Raw genomic sequence first — 22,109 nt, 5'->3', positions numbered from 1 at the left:
ACAAAGAGAAATAGCAAAAAAGAAGGTACTTAGCCACAGCCAAGCAAGACAACATCATAGCTACACAACCGGCAAACGAGATCTGGGGATATGGAGCAGTGCACCATGGGATATCCTCTTAGCCCAGCCAATGAGAGACTTTGAGCTCGTAAAATCGTCCGAGTCGGAGCTGATATTCAGCTCCGAACCCACGGGTAAGAATGTAGGCGAGATAGGACCACATAACATCCCTAACATACATAAATGAATCAGCTGTTCTAAGCAATTTCCTTATAGCTTACTTACAAAAAATGGGCTTCAAGGAAACTAGTTAAATCAAGGCTGATTTACTATCAGCATTTAGTTCAAAAATCCAATATGATTACTCCCCAAATCATGCTGTCTATAAATATATATATATATATATATATATATATATATATATATAGTTCCACTTTGAATCATCGAAAGCTTGAAACATCGAAATTCTAATCATCGAGACCAGAACGTCGAGTTTCAAATCATCGAAGATTCAAAGGGAATGTAAAACAAAGAACTCTAAACACTATTTTATGCAGGGGGGCTTCGCCCCCATGTGACCACCATGAAGTTACTGAAGAAGTCAAGTAGTTCAATTGCCAGAATAAAGATACATTTGTCATTACCTTGTACATAAGAGACCAACATGCATGGTAACTCTAACCTTGTGGAAATTAAATAAAAGCTCTCTGCACATCAGCACCTGGCGTTCTGAAACCCTCCTTGCCAAGGCAACAATTCCTCCAGGTGATGAACATGAGGAGCACAACTGTTACCATCACAAAAGGTGAAAGTCATTTTTTCTTAAACAATGCTTAGATCTCCGGTCATAATTATTTGCTTTTTAAGGATCTATGTTGGAGAATACACTTTGGAAACAGACAGGCTGGGGTTTGGATGCTAGCAGGTGATCTACAGTCAGGCAATCCACAACACCCAAAAGATGTACCTTCAGAGTCATATGTTAGAAAAAGTTGTTATGTACTCACCAGAACGTTCCATCTGAGTAGTTCTACTTCATTTGTCTTCAACCTGTGGGTCTTCGGATCCAACACGGCCGCTCCTCCCCTTACCCACAATGCCCCTGTCTCCCTTCTCCCTTCAGATCGAGTTTGCTGCCTAACATATAACAGATACCCAACCTAATACCACCTTATCCTCCAACACCAACATCACAAAGGAGCTTTAGCCCTAACATAACCAAAGTTCCCAGCAGCAACTGTCTAGTACAAAGGACGTGTCAAATCCCAAAGGATAAGGTTAGGGAAAGGAGGGGGGGGGCAGTTGAAGACAAATGAAGTAGAGCTACTCAGATGGAGCATTATGGTGAGTACATAACTTCATCTGAAGAAGTAGTTTACTTCATTTGATCTTCAACCTGTGGGACAGAGTCCCCAGCTACCCAACTCTTGGGAGGCCCTCATGGAAGGATATTCTAGAGTACCGCAGAGTCAAAGGATGCTCTACTCCTAGAGACCAAATCCAGTTTATAATGACAGATAAAGGTATGAGATGAGGCCCAAGTAGCAGCTGAACAAATATTATCCAAAGAAACCCTAGACCAAAAGGCCACAGACGTAGCCATAGATCAGGTTGAATGAGCCTTCACTTTTCCTGGAAGACACAAACCTCTATCTGAATAAACCCGGCCAATGCATTGTGAAATCCAGCGAGCAACAGTCACTTTTGAGACAGGTTTACCAAAGAAGGGCTTGGCATAGGACACAAAAAGCTGATCAGACTTGCGGAAAGGTTTAGTCCTGTGCAGATAAAACCTCAACTGCCTATGTACGTCCAGTAAATATAATTTGTATTCCCCTTTGTTCTGGCAGTTCGGAAAAAATACTGGTAAATTAATAATCGGATTTATATTGACTTCCGAAGCTACCTTGGGAAGGAAGGACAGTTAGTGCATAGCAATACTCTTACCTTTGTAAAAGATCATGTAAGGGGTTTTGATAGAAAGAGCTTGAAGCTCCAACACCCTTCTAGCAAACGTGATGGCAAACAAAAAGGCAGCTTTCCAGGTCAAAAATTGCAGATCCATAGATGCTGCAGGCTCAAAAGGGGAGAAACCAATGCCTGCAACAACAAAGTAAGGTCCCAGGGAGGGATGGGGTCCTTAATCAGAGGTCTAAGAAAAGCACCTTTGAGGAAGGTTTTACAAAGTTTAGCCGAAGCCAGCGAAGACATGTCTACTCCAACATGAAAGTTAGAAATGGCAGCTAGCTGAACTTTCACTGTAGAGGAACTAGCACCCTAATGAAAAATGCCAGCTAGGAAATCTAAGACCGCTAAATGTGGTGCAGAGAAAGGGTCCAAAGACCTCTCCATGGCCCAAATAGAAAAACATTTCCATTTACTATGATAAACTTTCCTTGTGGACGATTTATGAGCCGCCACCAGAATGGATTTAACGGGAGAAGACAGACTGGGAGTCCTAAGAATCAAAGGAACCAGAGCAGCCAAGCAGTGAGCTTCAGAATGTCCAGATCTGGGTGACGAATTCCCGAGGGATGTGAAAGCAGATCCGGGACCGCATCCAAGATCCATGGTGGAACAACTAGGTGAGACCTAAGTAAGGGAAACCAAAGCTGACGAGGTCAGAATGGGGCTACGAGGATCACAGTGCTCCCCAGCCTTCGGGCTTTCTGCAGAAACTTCGACATGAGGGTAAGAGGGGGATAAGCATAAAGAAGCCTGGGAGGCCAAGCATGAATCAGGGAGTCTCTGGGGACTTCCCACAGAGGGGGGTTCAGAGCAAAAATACTTGCTGCATTTCGCGTTGGAAGGAGACGCAAAGAGATCGCAGCAAGGACGACCCCACTCTAGGAAGATCTACTCCGCTACTGAAGACTTCAGAGACCACTCATAAGGCATCAAGATAGATCTGCTGAGCCTGTCTGCTAAAATGTTGGGCCATCCCAGGATGTGCACTGCCACCAGAAAACGTCCGGTGGAGATCGCCCATTCCCACACTCTCATGGCCTCTCAACATAAGGGATAAGATCTGGTTACCCCCTGTTTGTTGATATACCACACCACTGACATCTTGTCCATCTGAATTGCAATCGTTCCCAGAGGAAGATGAGCATGGAGGGCCTGCAATGCAAGAAGAACCGCTCTCATCTCTAGAACATTGATATGCAGATAGGTCTCGGAAGGGGACCACGTGCCTTGGACTGTCCCTCCTGAGCAATGCCCCCCCCACCCACGTAGGGAAGCGTCCATGGTCACCGTGGTTTGGGGTAAAGGAGGTTAAAAGGGATAGCCCTTGAGTAGATCTGGGGACTGAATCCACTACCTAAGGGAATCCTAGCAGACTTTTGAAATTCTCACCGAGAAGGGTAAGGGGAGGTCTAAAAGCGAAAACTGTACTGCTAGAGTCCACTTCAGTACTCTAATATGAAGGCGTGCCATGGGGAGAAGATTTATCGTCGCCGCCATAGAACCTAAAGCTCTTAACACAGCTTCAGCTGTTGGTAACTGATTCTGAAGGATGTGTAGGACATGTAGCTTCAAGCTGCATAACCTGTCTGAGGTGAGAAACACCTGTGATTGTATTGTGTCCAGCCGTGCCCCAATGAAATCTAGAACTTAGACTGGTTGGAGAGCAGACGTGTTCATGTTGATCGTGATGCCCAACTTGTTGGCTAGCTGAAGAAAGGAGTCCCTGGCCCAATATAGTAGATGTTTTGATGGGACGGTAAGGAGCCAGTCATCTAGGTATGGATGCCCTGAAGTCTCAGGTGAGCCGCTACCACTGCCATTACTTTGGTAAACACTGTGGTGAGACCGAAGGGGAGGGCTCGAAATTGGTAATGATTGGCTCCCAGCAGGAAGCGAATGAACCTCCGAGAGCACCTGTGCATGTTGATGTGATAGTACACATCCTGGAGGTCGATTGAGCACATCTAGTCTCTGTCCTGTAGATAAGGTAGAATAGACTGAATCATGACCATCTGGAATTTTGCCTTGGTTAATGACAGGTTCAGCTGTGACAGATCCAATATTGGTCTGAGGTCCTCCATCTTTTTTGGCACTAAAAAGAACCTGGAATAAACCACAGATCCAGCTGGTCTTGGGGGACTGGTTGAATAACTCGTTTTCTCAGTAGTGATTCTACCTGTACTACTGCTTCCTCCTGCTGCATGGGGTGGAACGTCCGGGAGGGTTTTGGTGGAAGGGGGTGTACGTCCGGGAGGGTTTTGGTGGAAGGGGCTGTATCTTTGAAGGGAATGAAATATCTTCTGGATATGATTCGTAACACCCACTGATCTGTAGTGATGGACTTCCATGCTAGTGGGTGAAGCAACAAATGACCCCCCCCCCGACTGCCTCCAGAGATGGACAGCTGGGCAACCCTTTAGGTTTGCTGCCTGGATTTATCCGACAAAGGTTCTCGGGACTCAAAATTCCTAGGACCCCCGCTGCCTCTAGGGCGGTGTCTGTCATATCCCCCTTTGCCTCTGCGGGACGGTGAGTCCTGAGCATCCCAGGAAAACGCTTGAGACTTTCGGAACCGCATCTTCTTCTGGCCTCGCTAGCTCCTGGAAAAGGACCTTTGAGGTGGGGAGAAGTGGACTCCGATGGCAAACAGTGTCTTCCTGTCCTTCTCCCTCTGGACTAAAGTTTCTCTGAATGTTTTCCCAAAGATGGAGGAACCAACAAAAAGGGCATTGGTGAAAGATGCTTTGAAGGCCTCAGAGAACTGACACACATGGAGCCAGGCGTGACGCCGGATAGCAATGCCTGACCCCGCCGCTCGTGCGGCTCCCTCTGTGGCATGGGACAGCAAACACATGGACGTGTTGGCTACAGACTTTAGGGTGGCCATTCGTGCACTGAACGTTAACTTGTCCTCTGCCAACATAGACCCTGGGGTCGACTCCGTGACTTCCTTGACCAGATCTCTCTGGAGTCGAATAACATGCGCCATGTAGTTCAGCGCCCTCACACAGGTCACGGAAGCATAGACTCACTCCGCAAAGCGATCCAACATCCTCGACTCTTGGTCAGGCGGATGGACCGTGGAACTCACCTGGGGGAGTTCCTTCTTGGTGGCCATCGCCACCAGCATAGCATTTACAGGGGACCCCTTATACCAGTGTAGTCTGTCAGCGGGGGGACTCAGGACCTTGTTCAGGTGCTTGGGTATTGGCTCTCCTTCCATGCCCTAGATATAATCAAACCCACGAGTGGATTGGCAGGAGGGGACACTCAAGAGGTAGACTGGCCTCTAGAAACACGGACTTGTAGGAGGTCGGTTTTGGGGCAGACCACCCCTCTCTTTGGCATAGGATTTCCATGATGTCGGGGGGGGGTGATCTTGGGGAATCTTCCCCTTCATCTAGGTCTGTGTCTTCTGTGAGGAACTCTGGAGGAGAGTCCAAGTGCCTCCTTTTACACATATGCTTGTGGGGGGGGGGGCTCTCTGGGGAGGTCTCGCAAGTGGGTTGTTCCAAGGTAGGAATGTCCTGGAGCATTATGGCTATGGGCTGTCCCTGAGAGGGCAATATGATCAGACCTGCATTCAAGACCAGGGGGGACTGGATGGACTCCAAAGACCAAATAGTCAGAAGCCCTGACCCTGCAAGAACCCTCTCCATCACATCAAATGCAGAGGGGGAATGGACCTCCTGGGCTGAAATGATGGAAGTCAGTACCCCCTGACTGACCAGGGAGTCGGAGCCAAGCCTCTAGGAGCCGAGACGCAAAGAGGGATGCTTCCCTCTGACAAGCTCAGAGCAGAGAATACCACCTCAGATCTGACCCCGAGGCTACAGCTCCGAGAGCTTGGATCCAATCTTGTCGGATCAGACACACTCAGGGCACCGGCCGGCAGTCGAGGTACAGGGTAGAATCGGCACCAACCCCTCAACCTCGATCGTCCTCGGATCCAATGGCGCCTATACCATGGGTCGAATCAGAGGAGGAGTAATACGTCTGAAAACTGGTTGGAAGGTGCCCGCTCCGGTGGGAGAAGGCCCTGGCAAGGCCAGCATCTGGATTTGAGTGTGGATAAATCTCTGCATCATCTTGTCCATCTCTGCTTCCTAAAGGCTCCAGGTGGAGCGGGAGGATGCCGCCAAAGTGGGCTGGGAGAGCCAGTGGGGAGAGGGCCTAGGGGGAGACCGGCTAACGATAACCTCGGGCTCAGTGGAGAACATTGGGGACCTGAGCAGAGGTGAAACAGGCCTGGAAACAGGCTTGGTCTTCAGCGGGGGGGGGTGGCCTCCATCGAGTGGTCAGGGGAGCACTTGCGAGGCTAGCCCTGCTTGACCTTATCCCCTTCCCCGGGCCTTTTGGTGAGAGGGTGAGTCCCAGAGGCCGAGAAAGGGGAAGACAAAGCAGCAGCTGCTGCTTTCTTGGCAGGAGAAGGTGGGACGTCCATCCCAGCAGTGGAGTGCAACAGGCCCATAACCATATGTTTGTCCCACCTGTCCTTAAGAGCTCTGGGGTTAAACCCAGCACAAATAGGACAGGGGGACTGGAGGTGAGCCACCCCCAAACAAACCACACAGTGTGTGGCCATCCACCAGGGAAAGCTTATGGCCACACTTTGTGCATCTCTTGAACCCAGGTTTTGAGGCGTCCGCCATTTCTTAGCTCGTTCAAGCCACAGACACACACAATCACGAGAAAGAAAGAAGGGGAGGAAGATAGAAAAGCCTACCAGAAAACAACTGTGATAAACCCATGAAGGTACAGAAAAGGTTAGGGACAAGGATAGCTAGAAAGGTTTAAAAAAAGAGTTTTTACGCTGTAAAATACTATGGAGCTTGGACCACGCTGCTTCTTCTCAGGCAGCAAATGAGATCTGAAGGGAGACAGGGCATTATGCGTAAGGAGAGGAGCATGGAGCTCAGAGCCGTAGCTGGAAAAAGTGGCTGTGTCGGATCACATATGGATCCGAAGACCACAGGTCGAAGATCAAATGAGGTAAACTACTTCAGATCTGAAGAAAAACTCACAAACACTGTAGAGCCAAGACAGACAGATACCGTCTTGGCTGCTGGTTCCTCCTCTGGAATCAGGTAGAATTTTCTAGGGCCTGGACCCCTACCTTGTTTCACAGTCTCAAGAATATCCTCTGAATAAATGTGCCCAAAAGGTAATAAACTCATATCTTCCATGCAGTGAGTCTGAACATGAAAAGACAGGGTTATACCAAGGACCCTGAGAGGCTTCAAAAAGTTCAACTACAGAGGTAGCACTAAGTGCTTCTCCCTTCCTATCTCCAGAAAGAGGGCGAACCTGTGCTGTCATGGACAGAAAGGCACTATCATTGATTTCTGGCCTCTTATTTTTTTGCTTTTGGACTATTCTAGACAGCATGGTATGGAAGGGCATATCCCACCAGCTGGTTAGGTCTAAAAAATTGTCTCTGTCAAGTATTCATTTATGGGGATCCACTGAAGTCTCCCTTTATTAGCCTGCCAATGAATTCTCCTGTGCTAGAATGTATATAGCCCTCAGACACTAGGGAATCCTCTTAGGGTTGTACGGCTAGCCTGAAAAGTGAATACAGTGGGCACCACATCCCTGTAGCACTGTCTGTAACTACATTCGGGATTCTGGTCTTTCACAAAGGTCTGAATGACCTCAGGGACAGGAAGACTGCCATCATTTCCTTTATGTTTATGTGCCTCTTTTCCTCTCTGGGACTCCAGCAGACCTGAACATTGAGGTCCAAAGTATACATCCACTAGGCTGACTGAGATACTAGTCATCTGAACTTTAATGGGCCAGCATTTTAGTTCCTGTCTCACACAAGGCAGGACACAAACGGTATACTCAAGTTATCGACAGTGCTGCTCGCAAGCATTCCTCAAGAAAGTACAGTTGTGCAAGTAAACATACTATAACAATAGATGTTCAAATGATTATTGTTGGAGTAGCCTTAGCTACATGGCTGGCCTGCTTTCAACCCTTCAGGACACCTTCCACAAGCCCAAACTGTCGAGCTGAATAAAAGAAAGATTTGGACATGCAGCCCTTCAGACATTTCATGACAGCAGAGAGAGGGAAGCAGCATCTTGAAAGAACAATGCTAGAACAACAAACAAAAAGTCCACACCCTGGCATAAACACACCAAAAAAAACAAGGAGTATGGAGGGTGGCAAAGTCTTCTACAACAGTGACCACTCAAACATCCACTGTTACAGTAAGTTCAACTTACACAACTGTACTAGGTTCATCACACTGATCATTACTGCAGTAGCCTTAGCTATATAGGTAGATTATCACAGCTAACTACATTTGGGAAATAGAAGGAGGATGAGGAGGATCCAGGAGACCCTGGAGAAAGGTTCTAGCAAAGCATGTGTAAGAGATCTCTTGCCCAAGCCAGAAATTCCTGAAAACACTGGCGCATTCTAGCAATAGTCTCACAGAAAATGAAACTCCCACAGGGAGAATCAGAAGCAGAGTTCTCATCTGACTCAGAAATCTGAGGTAAAAAATTTACCAATTCCTGCATCTTTCTACTCAGATTCAGAATCTTGAATCTCTTTAGGAAAAAAGGAATCCCTTATTTTAACATAAACTACTTTGCAAGAAGAATCAATAGCCTGAATTAAACCCTGAGCTAGTAAACTACTCCTATTCAATGAAAACTGAGGAGGAGAAAATACATGCTTGGTTTTACATTTCTTTTTGACAGGAAAAATGAGGCCTACCATGTTACTAATGACAACAATAACTTCTCCAAGGATGGGCGCAGCACTCTGACAACAGAAGAAATCTTCCCTTCTTTCTCTCCCACGACCAAAAAGAGAGTCACTCACTTACCAACTGAGGGGACCCCAACAGCCACACAGGACATGGCTAACCCCTGGTCCATACTGGCTGTAGGTGCTACACCAGAGGGATCCAGAGAAAAGATGAGTGGTCTGAGGTACAACAAATGGCAACAGCAGCGTCACCCACTTGCAGCGGAGGAAAATTGCTAGCCTGCTTTGGTGACAGAAGGTGTTTGCTTAATTTTTTTTTTTTTCTTTTTGTGGGTGGACGAAGGACTGACAGTGGAACCATGACTACTCCATGGTCAAGTTGAAAATGGTACCTCTTTCCCAAGGAAGACATGCAGCAATTGCTTGCCAGCAATCAAGCTTGGCTAACTCTCCTCTAGAATGTGCAAAATCTGTTTATCAGTTTACTGTGTAATTTAATTTAATCCTGATTTTCACTCGGGATTAACTCTAACCTGTGGACCTTATCTTGCTTGCTTATGTTATCACTGTAAATATTTTATTTGTAATATGTTATGTTGTATCTGTTTACCTTGGAGATTTTCTCCCCAGGCCTCTGCTGAAAATGGACATGCATCCAGTCAGACTATCCCAGTCAACATATGTAAAATAAAATAAATAAAATAAAAATTGCCGGTAAATACTACCAGTTCACAAAAGTTACTTGCTTGACAGAAAAACACTGTAAAAAGCACTTTAAAACACTATGTCAGCCCCACAAAGGTTGAACAAACAACTTCTCCACAGAAAGAATGCTTTCAGTTACTTTATACCCCTTTTAAATTGACAGAAAAAATGAGCACTCCATTTAAAAGTACAATATTCTCTCGAGACAATCCATTAAAACACATCACTCGTAGCTTTCAAATAACTTTCCTCAGGAGGAACGTAATAAAACATCAACAGAATTAAAAAAATGGAAAGTCATCCCCCAGGGGAACTTTATCTGCCCAGCAAAGAAAAGCATGAGCTGACAGTCAATCCTCAAAAGCCTTAGAGGAGTGTACTCTTTGGCAGCAGTAAATCTGTGAAGGGTTTTGCTAAGAAACGTGTCTTTTATTCAGCTAGGTTCGAGCTGCCTGATAGTTTGGGCGCATGGAAGGTGCCCTGAAGCTTTGGAAGTTGGCCAGTTGTTATATCCTTGGCAGGATATAATCCATATAGTTAAGGCTACTCCAGCAATGATCAATATGATGAACATATAAAATTTGAATTATAAGGAATATTCTTTAGCTAGCAAAATTTCACACTTAGCAGTAGTTGCGCAAGACAAATTTTCATTACTGACTAGAAATATAACATATACAAACAGAACCATAGAAAAAAGTATACAAATTAGCTGCAAACTACAAATATGAAAACTAATGAAATATTCTGAAATTACATGAACCAGCCTGGTCACAGTAGCATGTGTAAAACATTTTCACCACACTCCCATTCTTCATTCATTGTATGTAAAACAATATGATTAATACCGTAATGTCTGTATGATAAAAACAAAAGTACAGTTTTGTACCTACCATAAATGTAGATGTTCGAGGATCCACATTGCTGCAGTCCTAACCATAGGGTAGTCCGCTGTCCCAGTCGGCCCGAATACCAAAGTATATGGCTGACGTCGGTCAGGGCGCATTAGTCTGACGTCAGGACGTCAGGGTACTAATGCGCATGACCGACGTCATATCCTCAGTCTTTTCTTGCCCCAGATGTCAGAAGACCCTAAAAAGACAGGGCCAAAACCAAAAACACCAAACACTCCTGCACCAGAAATATGTACAATATATACAAAATTACAAGAGTATAACCTCACCCACACAACCACCCCTAAACACAGAGGGAAGGAGGGTAAATTGGACTGCAGCAATGTGGATCCTCGAACATCTACATTTATGGTAGGTACAAAACTGTACTATGTTCTTCATTCCACATTGCTGCAGTCCTAACCATTGGGTAGAATCCCAAAGCAGAGGTAAGGGAGGCTGGCAAATCATAAGGAAGCAGGAGCTGACAACAAGCCTTGCAAAATAGCTGTGGCAAAACCAGCCCTAGATTTAGAGTAGAGAGGAAGGTGGTAATGCTTGGAGAAAGTATGCACTGAACTCCAAGTAGCTGCCTCCAAAATATCCTTAGTTGCCACCCCCCTTAGGAATGCTGTTGAAGTGGCAGTAGCCCTAGTGGAATGAGGCCTAATCCCAGCTGGAATCTCCTTGCCATGATGGGAATAACAAAATGCAATGCAAAACCCAATCCACTTAGAAATAGTTTGTTTTGACACAGGCTTGCCCTGAGAACTCAAAGCAAAAGAAACAAACAACTGCTGAGACTGCCTAAAATCCTTGGTCCTGCTTAAATAATAACGCAACTGCCTGTGTACATCTAAAGTGTGCAAAATCTTTTCCCCCTTATTTTGGGGATCTGCATAGAAAGTAGGCAAATGAATAGTTTGGTTTAAAGCCACACTAGAAACCACCTTAGGCATAAAAGAAGGATTAGTACGTAATGATACCCTATCCTTATGGAAAATCAAAAAAGGCTCTACCGCCATAAGGGCCTGCAATTCAGAAACCCTTCTTGCAGAAGTAATGGCCAACAAAAAGCAGTCTTCCATGACAAGTATTTCAATTCAGCAGTAGCCGAGGCTCAAAAGGTTGTAGAGTAAGTTTCTCCAACACAAAATTGAGATCCCAAGCAGGAGTAGGAGCTCTACGTGGGGGTCTTATATTCTTTGCCCTCTAAGAAATTGCTTGAACAAAGGATGCGAAAACAATGGTGGGTCACAATCATAGTGAGCTGAAATTGCTGCAGCATGAATCTTAATGGAAGAGAAAGACAAACCTTTGTCTAATAACTCAGTAAGATATTGAAGAGCCACACTCAAATTAGGCTCAGAAATCTCCAAATTCTTTGCTGCACTCCAAAATAAAAATCTCTTCCATTTTTCTGCGTACACTTTCCTTGTACTAGGTCTTCTGGCTTCCATAATCACATTTAAAACTTGTTGAGGAAGTTGAGACCTGCTGTGGTTCAAAACAGAATATGCCATACTGTTAGATGAAGAGAGTGAAGCTTGACATTGAGCAGGTGACCGTCCCTCTGAGACAACAGGTGTGGAATCAAAGGTAAAGGCCATGGAGGCTTCCTTACCAGACTCCTCAGTAATGGGTACCAGTGTTGCCGAGGCCAATCTGGAGCTATTAAAATCATCCTTGGCTTGTCTTGTCTGACCTTTAGAAGCACCTTTGGGAGAAGAGGCAGAGGTGGAAAGGCATACACATGAAGATTTTTCCAACTGAAAGAAAGAGCATCCACTTTCCAAGCTGTGTGATGAAACCTCTTTGTGCAAAACTTTGGCAGCTGGTGGTTTAGTGGAGAAGCGAACAGATCTATGTCTGGAGTTCCCCATGACACTGTCAATTTTGAAATACATGAAGATCCAGTTTCCACTCGTGGGGATCCATGATTTGTCTGCTTAACACATCTGCTAAGGAGTTCTGTGCTCGGCAGAAACCTTGCCTGAAGATTTAGTTGCAAGCTGAGCGCAGTCTCCCATAAAATCATTGCTTGCCTGCACAACGGGTAAGAATGTGTTCCCCTTGTTTGTTGATGTACCACATGACAGTTGTGTTGTCTGTTAGAATCAACACCTGCCCTGGAAGAAGTAACTCCTTGAAAGCCATTAATGCAAACTGGACTGCTAACATCTCCTTCATGTTGATATGTAGATGCTGTAGTCTGGCAGGCCACTTGTCTTGTATCCACTTTCCATTTAGATGAGCTCCCAAGCAATGTCTGAGGCATCTGTCGTTAGAATCTGACTCGCCTCTGGCCGGGTCACAGAGAGTCCCTTGTTTAGGTGACATTCCTGAGCCCACCACAAAAATTCCTTTTGAATGCAAGGTATTATTTGAATGACAGTGTCCAAATCCTGGCAGTGCTGTGTCCATACATTTTGAGATACCATTGCAGCTTCCTCATATGCAGTTTGGCATTGGGAAGCACCAGAATACAAGATGCCATGAACCCTAAGGCTTGAAGGACTGTCCTTGCAGTCAGCCCGGACTGAAGAGATAGTTGATGGAAGTAAATGGAAAGATTCTTTTGTTTGTCCGGGGTTAAAAAGGCCATCTGGGCTGCTGTATTCAGTCTCACACCCAGAAAGCACATGTCTTGAGAGGGTACTAGACTGGACTTTATTTCGTTCACAGAATACCCTAGGCATCTTAGCACTGCTATCACATATTCCAAATGCTGTAAAAGGTCTTCCTTTTCTTGAGCCAGAATCAGGCAGTCGTCCAAGTAAGGATATATTTGAATTCCTTTTAGCCTGAAGTAAGCTATCACTGGAGCCAGAACCTTTGTGAATACTCTGGGCAGTAGATAAGCCAAAGGGCAATGCAGAGAACTGATAATGGGAATTTCCAGCACGAAAACGCAGATACTTCCTGCAACTTAGTCTGATAGGCACATGAAGGTAAGCCTCCTTGAGATCTAAAGTTACCATCCAGTGATCTTTGCCCAGCAGAGGTAAAAGCTGTTGTAACGTCAACATTTTGAACTTGGGAATGTCCAGATAAGTGTTGAGGATAGATAAATCCAAAATTGGTCTCCATGTGTTCCCCTTCTTTGGTACTAGGAACAGGCGAGAATAAAATCCTAGGCCCCTTTCTGGCACAGGAACTGGCTGAATGGCCCCTATTTGGAGTAACAGAGAAATTTGCTTGTGAGCCTCTTTTCTTTGTAGAGGAGGAATGTCTGGCATGCCTTTGAAAGGAGGCAAGGTATGGAAATAAAACCTGTAACCGTGGTGAATGATATCCAAAACCCATCTGTCTTGGGTAATTAAATCCCAATTTTCTTTGAAAAGAGCCAACCTTCCTCCCAAAGGTGCTGCCAGGCGAGAATGAAGTGGCAGCTGAAAAGGCAGGTCATTGGGTCTGTTTACGAAAGGACTGACCCCTGCCCTCACCAGAAGTCTGAGCAGGTGAACTCCCTGTTCTAGGCCTAAAAGAACCTTGAGCTCTGCCCCTACCACGCCTAGACCTACCCCTAGACTGGGAATCATAAGCAGGATATGTCCATCCCTTAGTAGGCCAATTTCTACTAAATTTCGGAGGCTGCACCTGCAAAAAATCTTTAACAGTTTGCATAGACTTAGCCTTGTCCTCCATTTTCTTTAAAACTGCTTCCACAGGCGAACCAAACAACACGTCAGACTGTAAAGGAGCATCCAAAATCCTTGTCTTAACATGCTCAGCTAAATTCTGATCCCTCAACCAGGCGTGCCTACGAAGAACAGAACCAGTGGCAGCCACCCTCGAGGAGGCCTGCACAGCATCAAAACCACATTGCAAGGAATGCTTACCCACCTGTTCAGACACATGAACTAAATCCTGCAACTCTTTACACTCAATACCTTCCGCCAGAGCATCCACCTTAGACTTCAATTGTGAAAGGAGATAATTTTGATATTTTAACATGTGAAACTGACAATTCAACGCCCTCATGGCTAAAGTGGAAGAAGTATACACTTTCTTTCCCCATCTATCCAAAGCCCTTGCCTCTTTATCAGGAGGAACAGGATTTTTAACAACAGAAGCCTTAACACCTTTAGGCCCCTGAGAGACAGTTTCGGGTCTGCCCTAGGACTCTTAAAAGATACTTATGAGCTTCAGGCACCCTATAGTACCTATCCGGTTTAACTGGGGCAGGAGGCAAAGAATCAGGGTTTAGGAACCCTCTGCAAACACATCTTCCACCACATTCAGAACAGGAGCTATAGCTAAAGGCCTATGCTGGGGTACAAACAAGAATTCCCTAAGCCTCTTCCTGGAATCAGAGAAATCTTGGCCTTCCCATTTAAAATGCTCCCTCATGCAATGCAGAGTCTCTGAAAATGAAAAATCCTCAGGAGGAGAAGCTGAAGGAGTAGAATCATCCACATCAGAATCAGAATAAGGAGGGTACTCCTGCAAGTCTTCAGCCGAAGACTCAGAAGCCTTCGAACACTGTTCAAAACTCTCAAACTCAGGTTCCACCCTAGGCCTCTTATCAGGAGGGGGCATAGAACCTCTAATCATAGTAATCAAATCCTCTGCCATTTTAAGCATATGTTTCTTAGGCAAAGACCCTGAAGCACTAGGAGAAACCCCCACTGAAGCTAAACCTGGCCTGCCTCTCAAAGAAGCCTTGGAAACAGAAGGGGAGGCTCTAACCACCTTAGGAAGAGAGGGAAGAACAGCCACCTGAGAAGCCCCTTCAGCCTGGCCTACCTCCTGAGAGGACACATCCTGAAACAGTAAAGTCTCTCCCTGAGACTCCAAAGAAACTCCTGGCAGAACTTCCGGCTCCACTGAGCCCTCTAAAGAACCGACGTCCGGGACTGTCGGTTCTTCCACTCTAGGCTTTGCTGCTTTGTCCTTGCGCTTTTTGGCCGAACCGGCGTCGGAGCATCCGACGGCATTTTATAATTACACCGCTTCCCAAAAACTAACCTGGCACAGTCTAACCTTCTCTTAATAGTGCGTTTGTTAAATCTAGCACAAGAGCGGCATCCAACAACGTCGTGCTCAGGCCCTAAACAAGGTATACACAAGGTATGGTAATCCCTATGAGGTATCTGTTTCCCACAAGAAATACAGTTATTCACTTTTTCTGACATCCGGTTAAATACTGAGGCAAGAAAAACCAAAATATTCCCAACGGGTACTTAGCCAACTTTGATTCGGTCTGAAACTCCGACTTCAGAAAATTTCAGAACGCCAACCTGCACTCGCAAAACTGCTTCTGCATCGGACCATGCGGCAAAAAAGACTGAGGATATGACGTCGGTCATGCGCATTAGTACCCTGACGTCCTGACGTCAGACTAATGCGCCCTGACCGACGTCAGCCATATACTTTGGTATTCGGGCCGACTGGGACAGCGGACTACCCTATGGTTAGGACTGCAGCAATGTGGAATGAAGAACATCACTGTATGAGCAATACTGCAGACTTAACACAACAGCAGTATGCCAAAATAAAAACTGTTAATGCACAAACATTGAAAACGGTGCCAAAATGACTCCTTTGCTATATAATCTTGGTAGAAAGCTATACGTTTTCATCTCACAAAATCAAGTGGGATACCAGAAATGCAGCTATGGTGTTACTGCAACCTCTCCAAGATCTACTGTTAATGTGTACTCACACCCAACTACATTATTTTATTTGGGGACAGGTCATGTTTCATCTGGGAGATGGTAGAATTAAACCAGAACAGTTCACCAAGACCAGGTGTCATTTAGAAAAGGTCTTGTGATCATTAGTGAGTGTCCTTTAATTTTTCCATGTAGCATCTAAGCATAATAGAGCTGGATGATGATCATATGTTCCTAAGCCAAGACATTTTAACTTGCTTTATACAGGAACTACTCCCTTTATCACTGTGAATCAGGGACTGTTAAAATAAGCACTAACTGCAAGCAAAATCCAGTATCTCTGCTGTACACATAGCTTTAATGCAACCAACAAATGATAACTTTAAGGTACATATGCGAGACCTACTGATATACCTTCAAAGTTCAATGTATAAAGTAAATAAAAAGTATCCTCATTACAGGCATGTTCTTGTAGAAACTCTTGGATAAAATAAACACACACTGACAGATAACTTCATTCCAACATTACTGTAAGAATGAACAGACAAAGAAATAACATATGAAATAATCTTCTATGACCATAATCATGCTGTATATACGAAAGCTTCATAAAAGAAAATGTTTATAGGTTATAAAACTCGCTACCAAAATATCTGACAAAAATAATTAAACATATATATTTTCAAGTAAACTTCATGGGACATCCTTTAAGAAGTATAGTTCTGTTAGTCAGTAACCATAACAGCAGATGTTGTAGTAGAGAGATTATGACTGCACTTATAACTCCTTGCTCATGGGAAAAGCCAAAGCTGGACATCCACCATTCCGGCCTAAGGACAAAGCTTTAAATGACCTACATACTGAGCTCAGCTCGTCTTCTGACCTAGAAATCAGTTTAATGTGGGGCTTAAAAGGAGGAGTTGTTTGCACAATTATTAAGCACCCCCCAAGCAATTAGACAGTATTCTTTGGCTGGGGTCACCTCCTGTCCATGGTCCTCAGACTGTAAAATCAAAAAGGATCTTTGCCTAGGTAAACTCACCACAGCCCTTCCTACTCACAGCTATTGGTATATTGGGCCATACTTTTAGCCAACTACTCCCTGGTGTAGGTATAAGATTCATGTTCTGAGCCTGGAAAAGATGAGGGTTACACTAAAGCACTTGATTCACAGGAGGGACTTAAGGTTTCCAGTCTCTAGGTCCTATGCAAGGGGAACAGTCATAGCTAGAGGAAGCTAGAGAGAGGAAACATGTAATGCAATAGTAATTGCTTTAATCAAACATCTACTGTTACGGTTAACTACTTATGCAACTGTACTTTGTTCCTCCTAGGGATCACTGCTGCAGTACAATTCATTATCCTTGGAAGTTTTTTTTTCAAAATATCCATGTAATGGAGAGGTGGAGTTCAGATCATGACCAAAAAAACAGAAAAGATAAACTTTGCACTGGTCTCATAGTGGACATCTAGTGTATGCAAAAAGTAATGACAAACATCCAACTAGCTGCCTCACAAAAACCCCTTTTGAAGAAGGCTGCTGTGGTGGCTATCACTCTGGTACACTGCACTCTGACTGTAGACCCCAGGGGCATCTCTTTATAGTCGCAGGAGCATGCAACCTGCTTATCAAACTATCTGGAAGAGTTTACTTGGGAATAGATGGTCCACCCTTGCATACATAAAACATAGTTAAGTGACAGCCATCCTAAAAATATATACATTTTCCAGGACAAACATTTTAATGCCACTGAGAATCTTAATTCAATATAAACCACTGTCAGCTTCTGATCCCATGGGAGGCATCAGTTTTCTGGGAGTTCTCAAAAGTAAAACTTCAAGGACTGCATGATCAAGAAGTGGGAGTGACAGTGGATACACAGGCATTCGCACAATTGCTGACAGGTAACCTGTAACCGAAGCAGAACAAAGGCAACTGGTCAAGAACTCTGACAAGTACTATACAATCTGAGGCAGCCTGCCCTCAGAGAGGTATGCTCACAACCAAGGATGAAATCCCTTAAAGCTTCACTACCAGGGGTTACACCTAAATGGCCTCTCCCCATCATTCAGCAATGCAAGTGACAGGTGAGAATTCAACTCTGCACTGGTCAAGGGAAAAAGATAACACAAAATCACTTCAACTGTAAAGAAAGACTTGGAAGTTTCAGTATGACTTGGCTGATCAGGTTAATAAAAATAATATATGTAATAAACCCACAACTCTCATGTGTACATACAGTCTTATTTGGAAGCCAAAGGTTTATGGAGGTTCCTCTTCTTTTACAACAGCATTCTACATTTATCTCAATTCTATAATTCTCTAGAATTCTCTATAATGTTTTGAAGGAGTCTGGCCAAAGAAAATAAAACTAAGATTTTTTTCAGTCTCAGCACAGAAGTGTCACAGAAACAGCCAGAAGTTATACAAGTGTGCTATGAAAGTGAAAAATAAATCTGAGACCAGTTCCAGATATTGTAGCTGTATATTACCTTGGTAAAACTTTTCGGACTCTGACAGTTGCATCGGTACTTTGTGATCCATCTTTTGTTCCTTTCTTAAATGAAATGAGGGGACGCAACAGTCTGACTTTAGAAGAGTGGTGGCAGCAGAACAGATGACGTAAGAAACTGAAAAGGCTGGATTCTTTCACCGGTAAAGGTATGTTTGACAAGACCAGCAATATTCCACTAATTTCTGCTACAGTTCCATCTTACTGTAGCACTGTAATCAAAACTCTCTTTCTATAATGAAATTAATCACGACAAGGGGGGGTTCATACACAGAAAGACCACACAAAGGTGTGAAACGCCATCAGAAATAACAGATTTGATCCTCTGCTGCACTTTTTCTACACCACAGTCTGCTGACCTCTGTGTATTCTCCTTACAGTTACCCTTGAATGTTACATCTTTTTGGCATAAAACTTAAAAATCAAAGCTGAGGAAACTCAAAGGGACAACCACAAATGGCAAACGTAGTTAGCCATACAGACTTCTTTATGTCTATGCAATTAGGATTCATGTACATCCACTGAAGGCAGTTTCAATGAACGCAAATAAACTGAACTAGTTCACTAAAACTGCCTGCAGCGAACATTGAAATAACTTTGGGGGGCAAGCCCCCTGCACCCCCCCCATTTGGGGAGACACCCCACACACACCCTAGAATCATATATACCAACACTGAGGTTGGACAACAGTGGATAAAAAGGCAATCTCCACTTTCATTGAAGGCAGTTCCGGCGAATTGGCTTAGGTTTCTTTGCATTCACTGAAATCGCCTTCCAGACTGACAAGCTCCCATGCAACAATTTGTATGCATTTAGTAAAATTCCTGCTTCTTAATGTAATTTGACTAATTTGACTGCAGATAACTGAACAGCAGATACTACAGCATTATGCATAATTTTCATATGTACCATTACTGATAAGCACTCTAGTATTAACATTTCAGACTACCACCCTAAAAATACTCAGTGGCTACAAGCAGCAATCTAGAGCTTATATTAACAAAACATAAATATTACTTGTACCATTTATACTGTATTATTTATTCTAGAACTGTCCCTGGAGTCATGTTATATGAAAGTTATCTTGCACTGTCCCTAATCACAAAACAAACAAAGAGCACTGCATTTAATGCACCGAATTGTGCAATAATAAAATTGGTCTTTTACAAAAAAATAGAATATGAAAGGATAGGATTTCCAAAGATCCACCCACGTCAGTAGGAGAACAACTATCTTGACTCTGTTAACAGACTGAGTCACTGTGCTATAAGTCTGTCATTATTGCACCTGCTTACATATGGAACTTCGCAGCAAGGTTACTAAACTGCCTATAATTACTGCTTAAGCTTCATTAATAGGATAAGCATTTTTTCTGAGGTTGACAAAAGTGGTAAATATTCATTTATTTTACATTACTATTGTTATCCAATTAAAGTTAATGGAGAGGAAAACAGGCACAGCGTATAATGGCAAGTAGTAGCATAATAAACAGAACCACCCTGGCTGGTAAAACAGAGTATCGTAAGACACATGCACATTACCATGTGCACTCACCTGCGTATACACACATATGTGCATGTATACACACACACACACACACACACACACACACACACACACACACACACACACACACACACACACACACACACACACACACACACACACAGCAATTTAGAAAATGTCAATTTACCTACAAGTAAGCATTTGAAATGAGGGAAGGAGACTAAAGAAACCAATGAAGACCCAGATGGACACAAAGAGCAAGTACAGACTTTGCACATAAAAAAAATGATACAGAAACCAAACAGAAGCAGCAAATGCTGAATTGCAGCACTTCTAATCTCTGTACCACTGTGACACCAAAGTGAGAAAGGTCATCTTTAAGTAATAAATCTTTCTTTAGCTATAATAAAAAAGACAATGAAGTGATCAGCTCTTTCATTTTTATAATAAATCTGCAACATGTAAAAAAAGAAAACTGAAAATTTTACTAACTTAGAAATGGATTAATTTTACCCTTTGATCTTCTTCCTTTGTCCATGGGCCTTTAATGAGCTCAGGATTTAGCACCTTTTGCCATCGATGCTGGCACTGCACATCACTCCGGTTCTAATTTGGTATGAATAGTAAAAAAAAGTGTATTAAAACTAAAGAAATTAGCAATGCAAAAACTAAAAAAATGAAATGTCTCCATTCTCTTCAAGGTGCAACAAATTGCAAAACACACAAATACAACGAAACTAAGGCACAAGAAAGCATCAACTAGTCTCTATTAAAGTGCGTCACTAGATAACTGTGTGTGGTTTGGGAGGTTGGCATAACGGTTAAGGTGTTTACCTTATAGACACAAGGTGCAGGGTTTGATTCTCACATGGGGTAATTGGCTAGGCTTAAAATGGCCCACAAGGGCAATTAGCCTCGTAATAACCTATAAACAAATTAATCATTCAGACTAGTCTACTACAGAGAAATAATTCTAATTTATCTCATGCCTAAGATGCACTGCAAAGAAATTACACAACCTATTCCAAAAATACAGGGCTGTACTAGCTATGAAAACCTCAGCTGCCTCCATTTACCAAGAGCCTGTAATAGTGTCTATTTTTTTGTTTTCTTATTTGGGGGGGAAATGACCAAGGGCTGAATGGGCAAGTTCAAACTCTCGTCAGGAAAGTACAGTTGTGTAAGTTGAACTTACCATAATGGTAGATGTTTGAATGATCACTGCTGCACTAGCCTTAGCTATATGGGTTACAGCCAGTCATCTTCCAAAGCGTCAAGACACCTTCCATTTGCCCAAACTCTCAGACAGCTTGAGCTGAGCTAAGCTGACTAAGACAAATTTGGGCACAAAGCCCTTCAGAGCTTTTCTACCAGCAGAGAGAGGGTGGCTCAGCACTGAAAGGACAATTCTAGGAACAATAAAAAATAAATGTCTACACCCTGGCATAAAAAGCAGACACCAAAAAGCAAAGAGGGAGGGAGCGATAACTACAGCAGTGGTCATTCAAACATCTACTGTTATGTAAGTTCAACTTGGATAACTGCACCATGTTAATCATATTGATCACTGCTTCAGTAGCCTTAGCTATAATGGTAGCTTACCTTAGCTAACTGCATTTGGGAGGTAGAAGAAGACTCCAGGAGCCCCTGAAGAATGATCCTAGCAAAGCCTGATCTGGACCTACAGAATTAATCAAGCTTATAGTGGTCTGTAAAAGTATATACAGAGAACCAAGTAGCAGCTTCTAAAAAACTTCTAGAATCCAATCCTTTCCAAAAAGCCATAAATGAAGCCAAGGCCCTGGCAGAGTGGGTCTTGACCCTGCCTGGAACATTTTTGTAAATATGAGTATAACAAAAGGTAACAGTCTCAGACAACCATTGGGAGATGGTCTGTTTTGATACAGGTTGCCCATTCTTAAATACACAAGAAATAAACAACTGACCTAAACTGAAAGACTTAGTTTTGTCAGGATAGTACCTGATATGTCTGTAGAAATCTAAGGTATGGAATATCCTCTTCCCCCTAATTTTTAGGTTTAGGAAAGAAAATGGGGAGATGGATAGTTTAGCTGAAAGTAAACTCTAATACAAATTTAGATATAAACTTAAGGATTAATTATCAAATAAACCCTGTCCCTACAGAAGTTGAGACCTGTATTTAAGGATATCTGCAATCT

General features: G+C 43.6%; 1 protein-coding gene across 3 annotated transcripts in view; it reads right to left on the bottom strand.

Annotated features, from left to right (window-relative positions):
- MYB (MYB proto-oncogene, transcription factor) overlaps positions 1-22,109 on the bottom strand; it is a 557,504-nt gene that overhangs the window by 356,684 nt on the left and 178,711 nt on the right. For all 3 annotated transcript variants that reach the window (XM_044076310.1, XM_044076317.1, XM_044076323.1), the window contains exon 4: positions 20,443-20,535. In XM_044076310.1, coding sequence (XP_043932245.1) covers positions 20,443-20,535 — 93 coding nt within the window. The remainder of the gene's footprint in view (positions 1-20,442; positions 20,536-22,109) is intronic.

The sequence above is a fragment of the Protopterus annectens genome, chromosome 1.part1, assembly GCF_019279795.1.
Source record: "Protopterus annectens isolate FY-2018-M chromosome 1.part1, PAN1.0, whole genome shotgun sequence".
In the NCBI taxonomy this organism is placed as follows: Eukaryota; Metazoa; Chordata; order Ceratodontiformes; family Protopteridae; genus Protopterus; species Protopterus annectens.
Note: the sequence above shows the minus strand (reverse complement) of the source record. Positions and strands in the feature narration are given on the sequence as shown.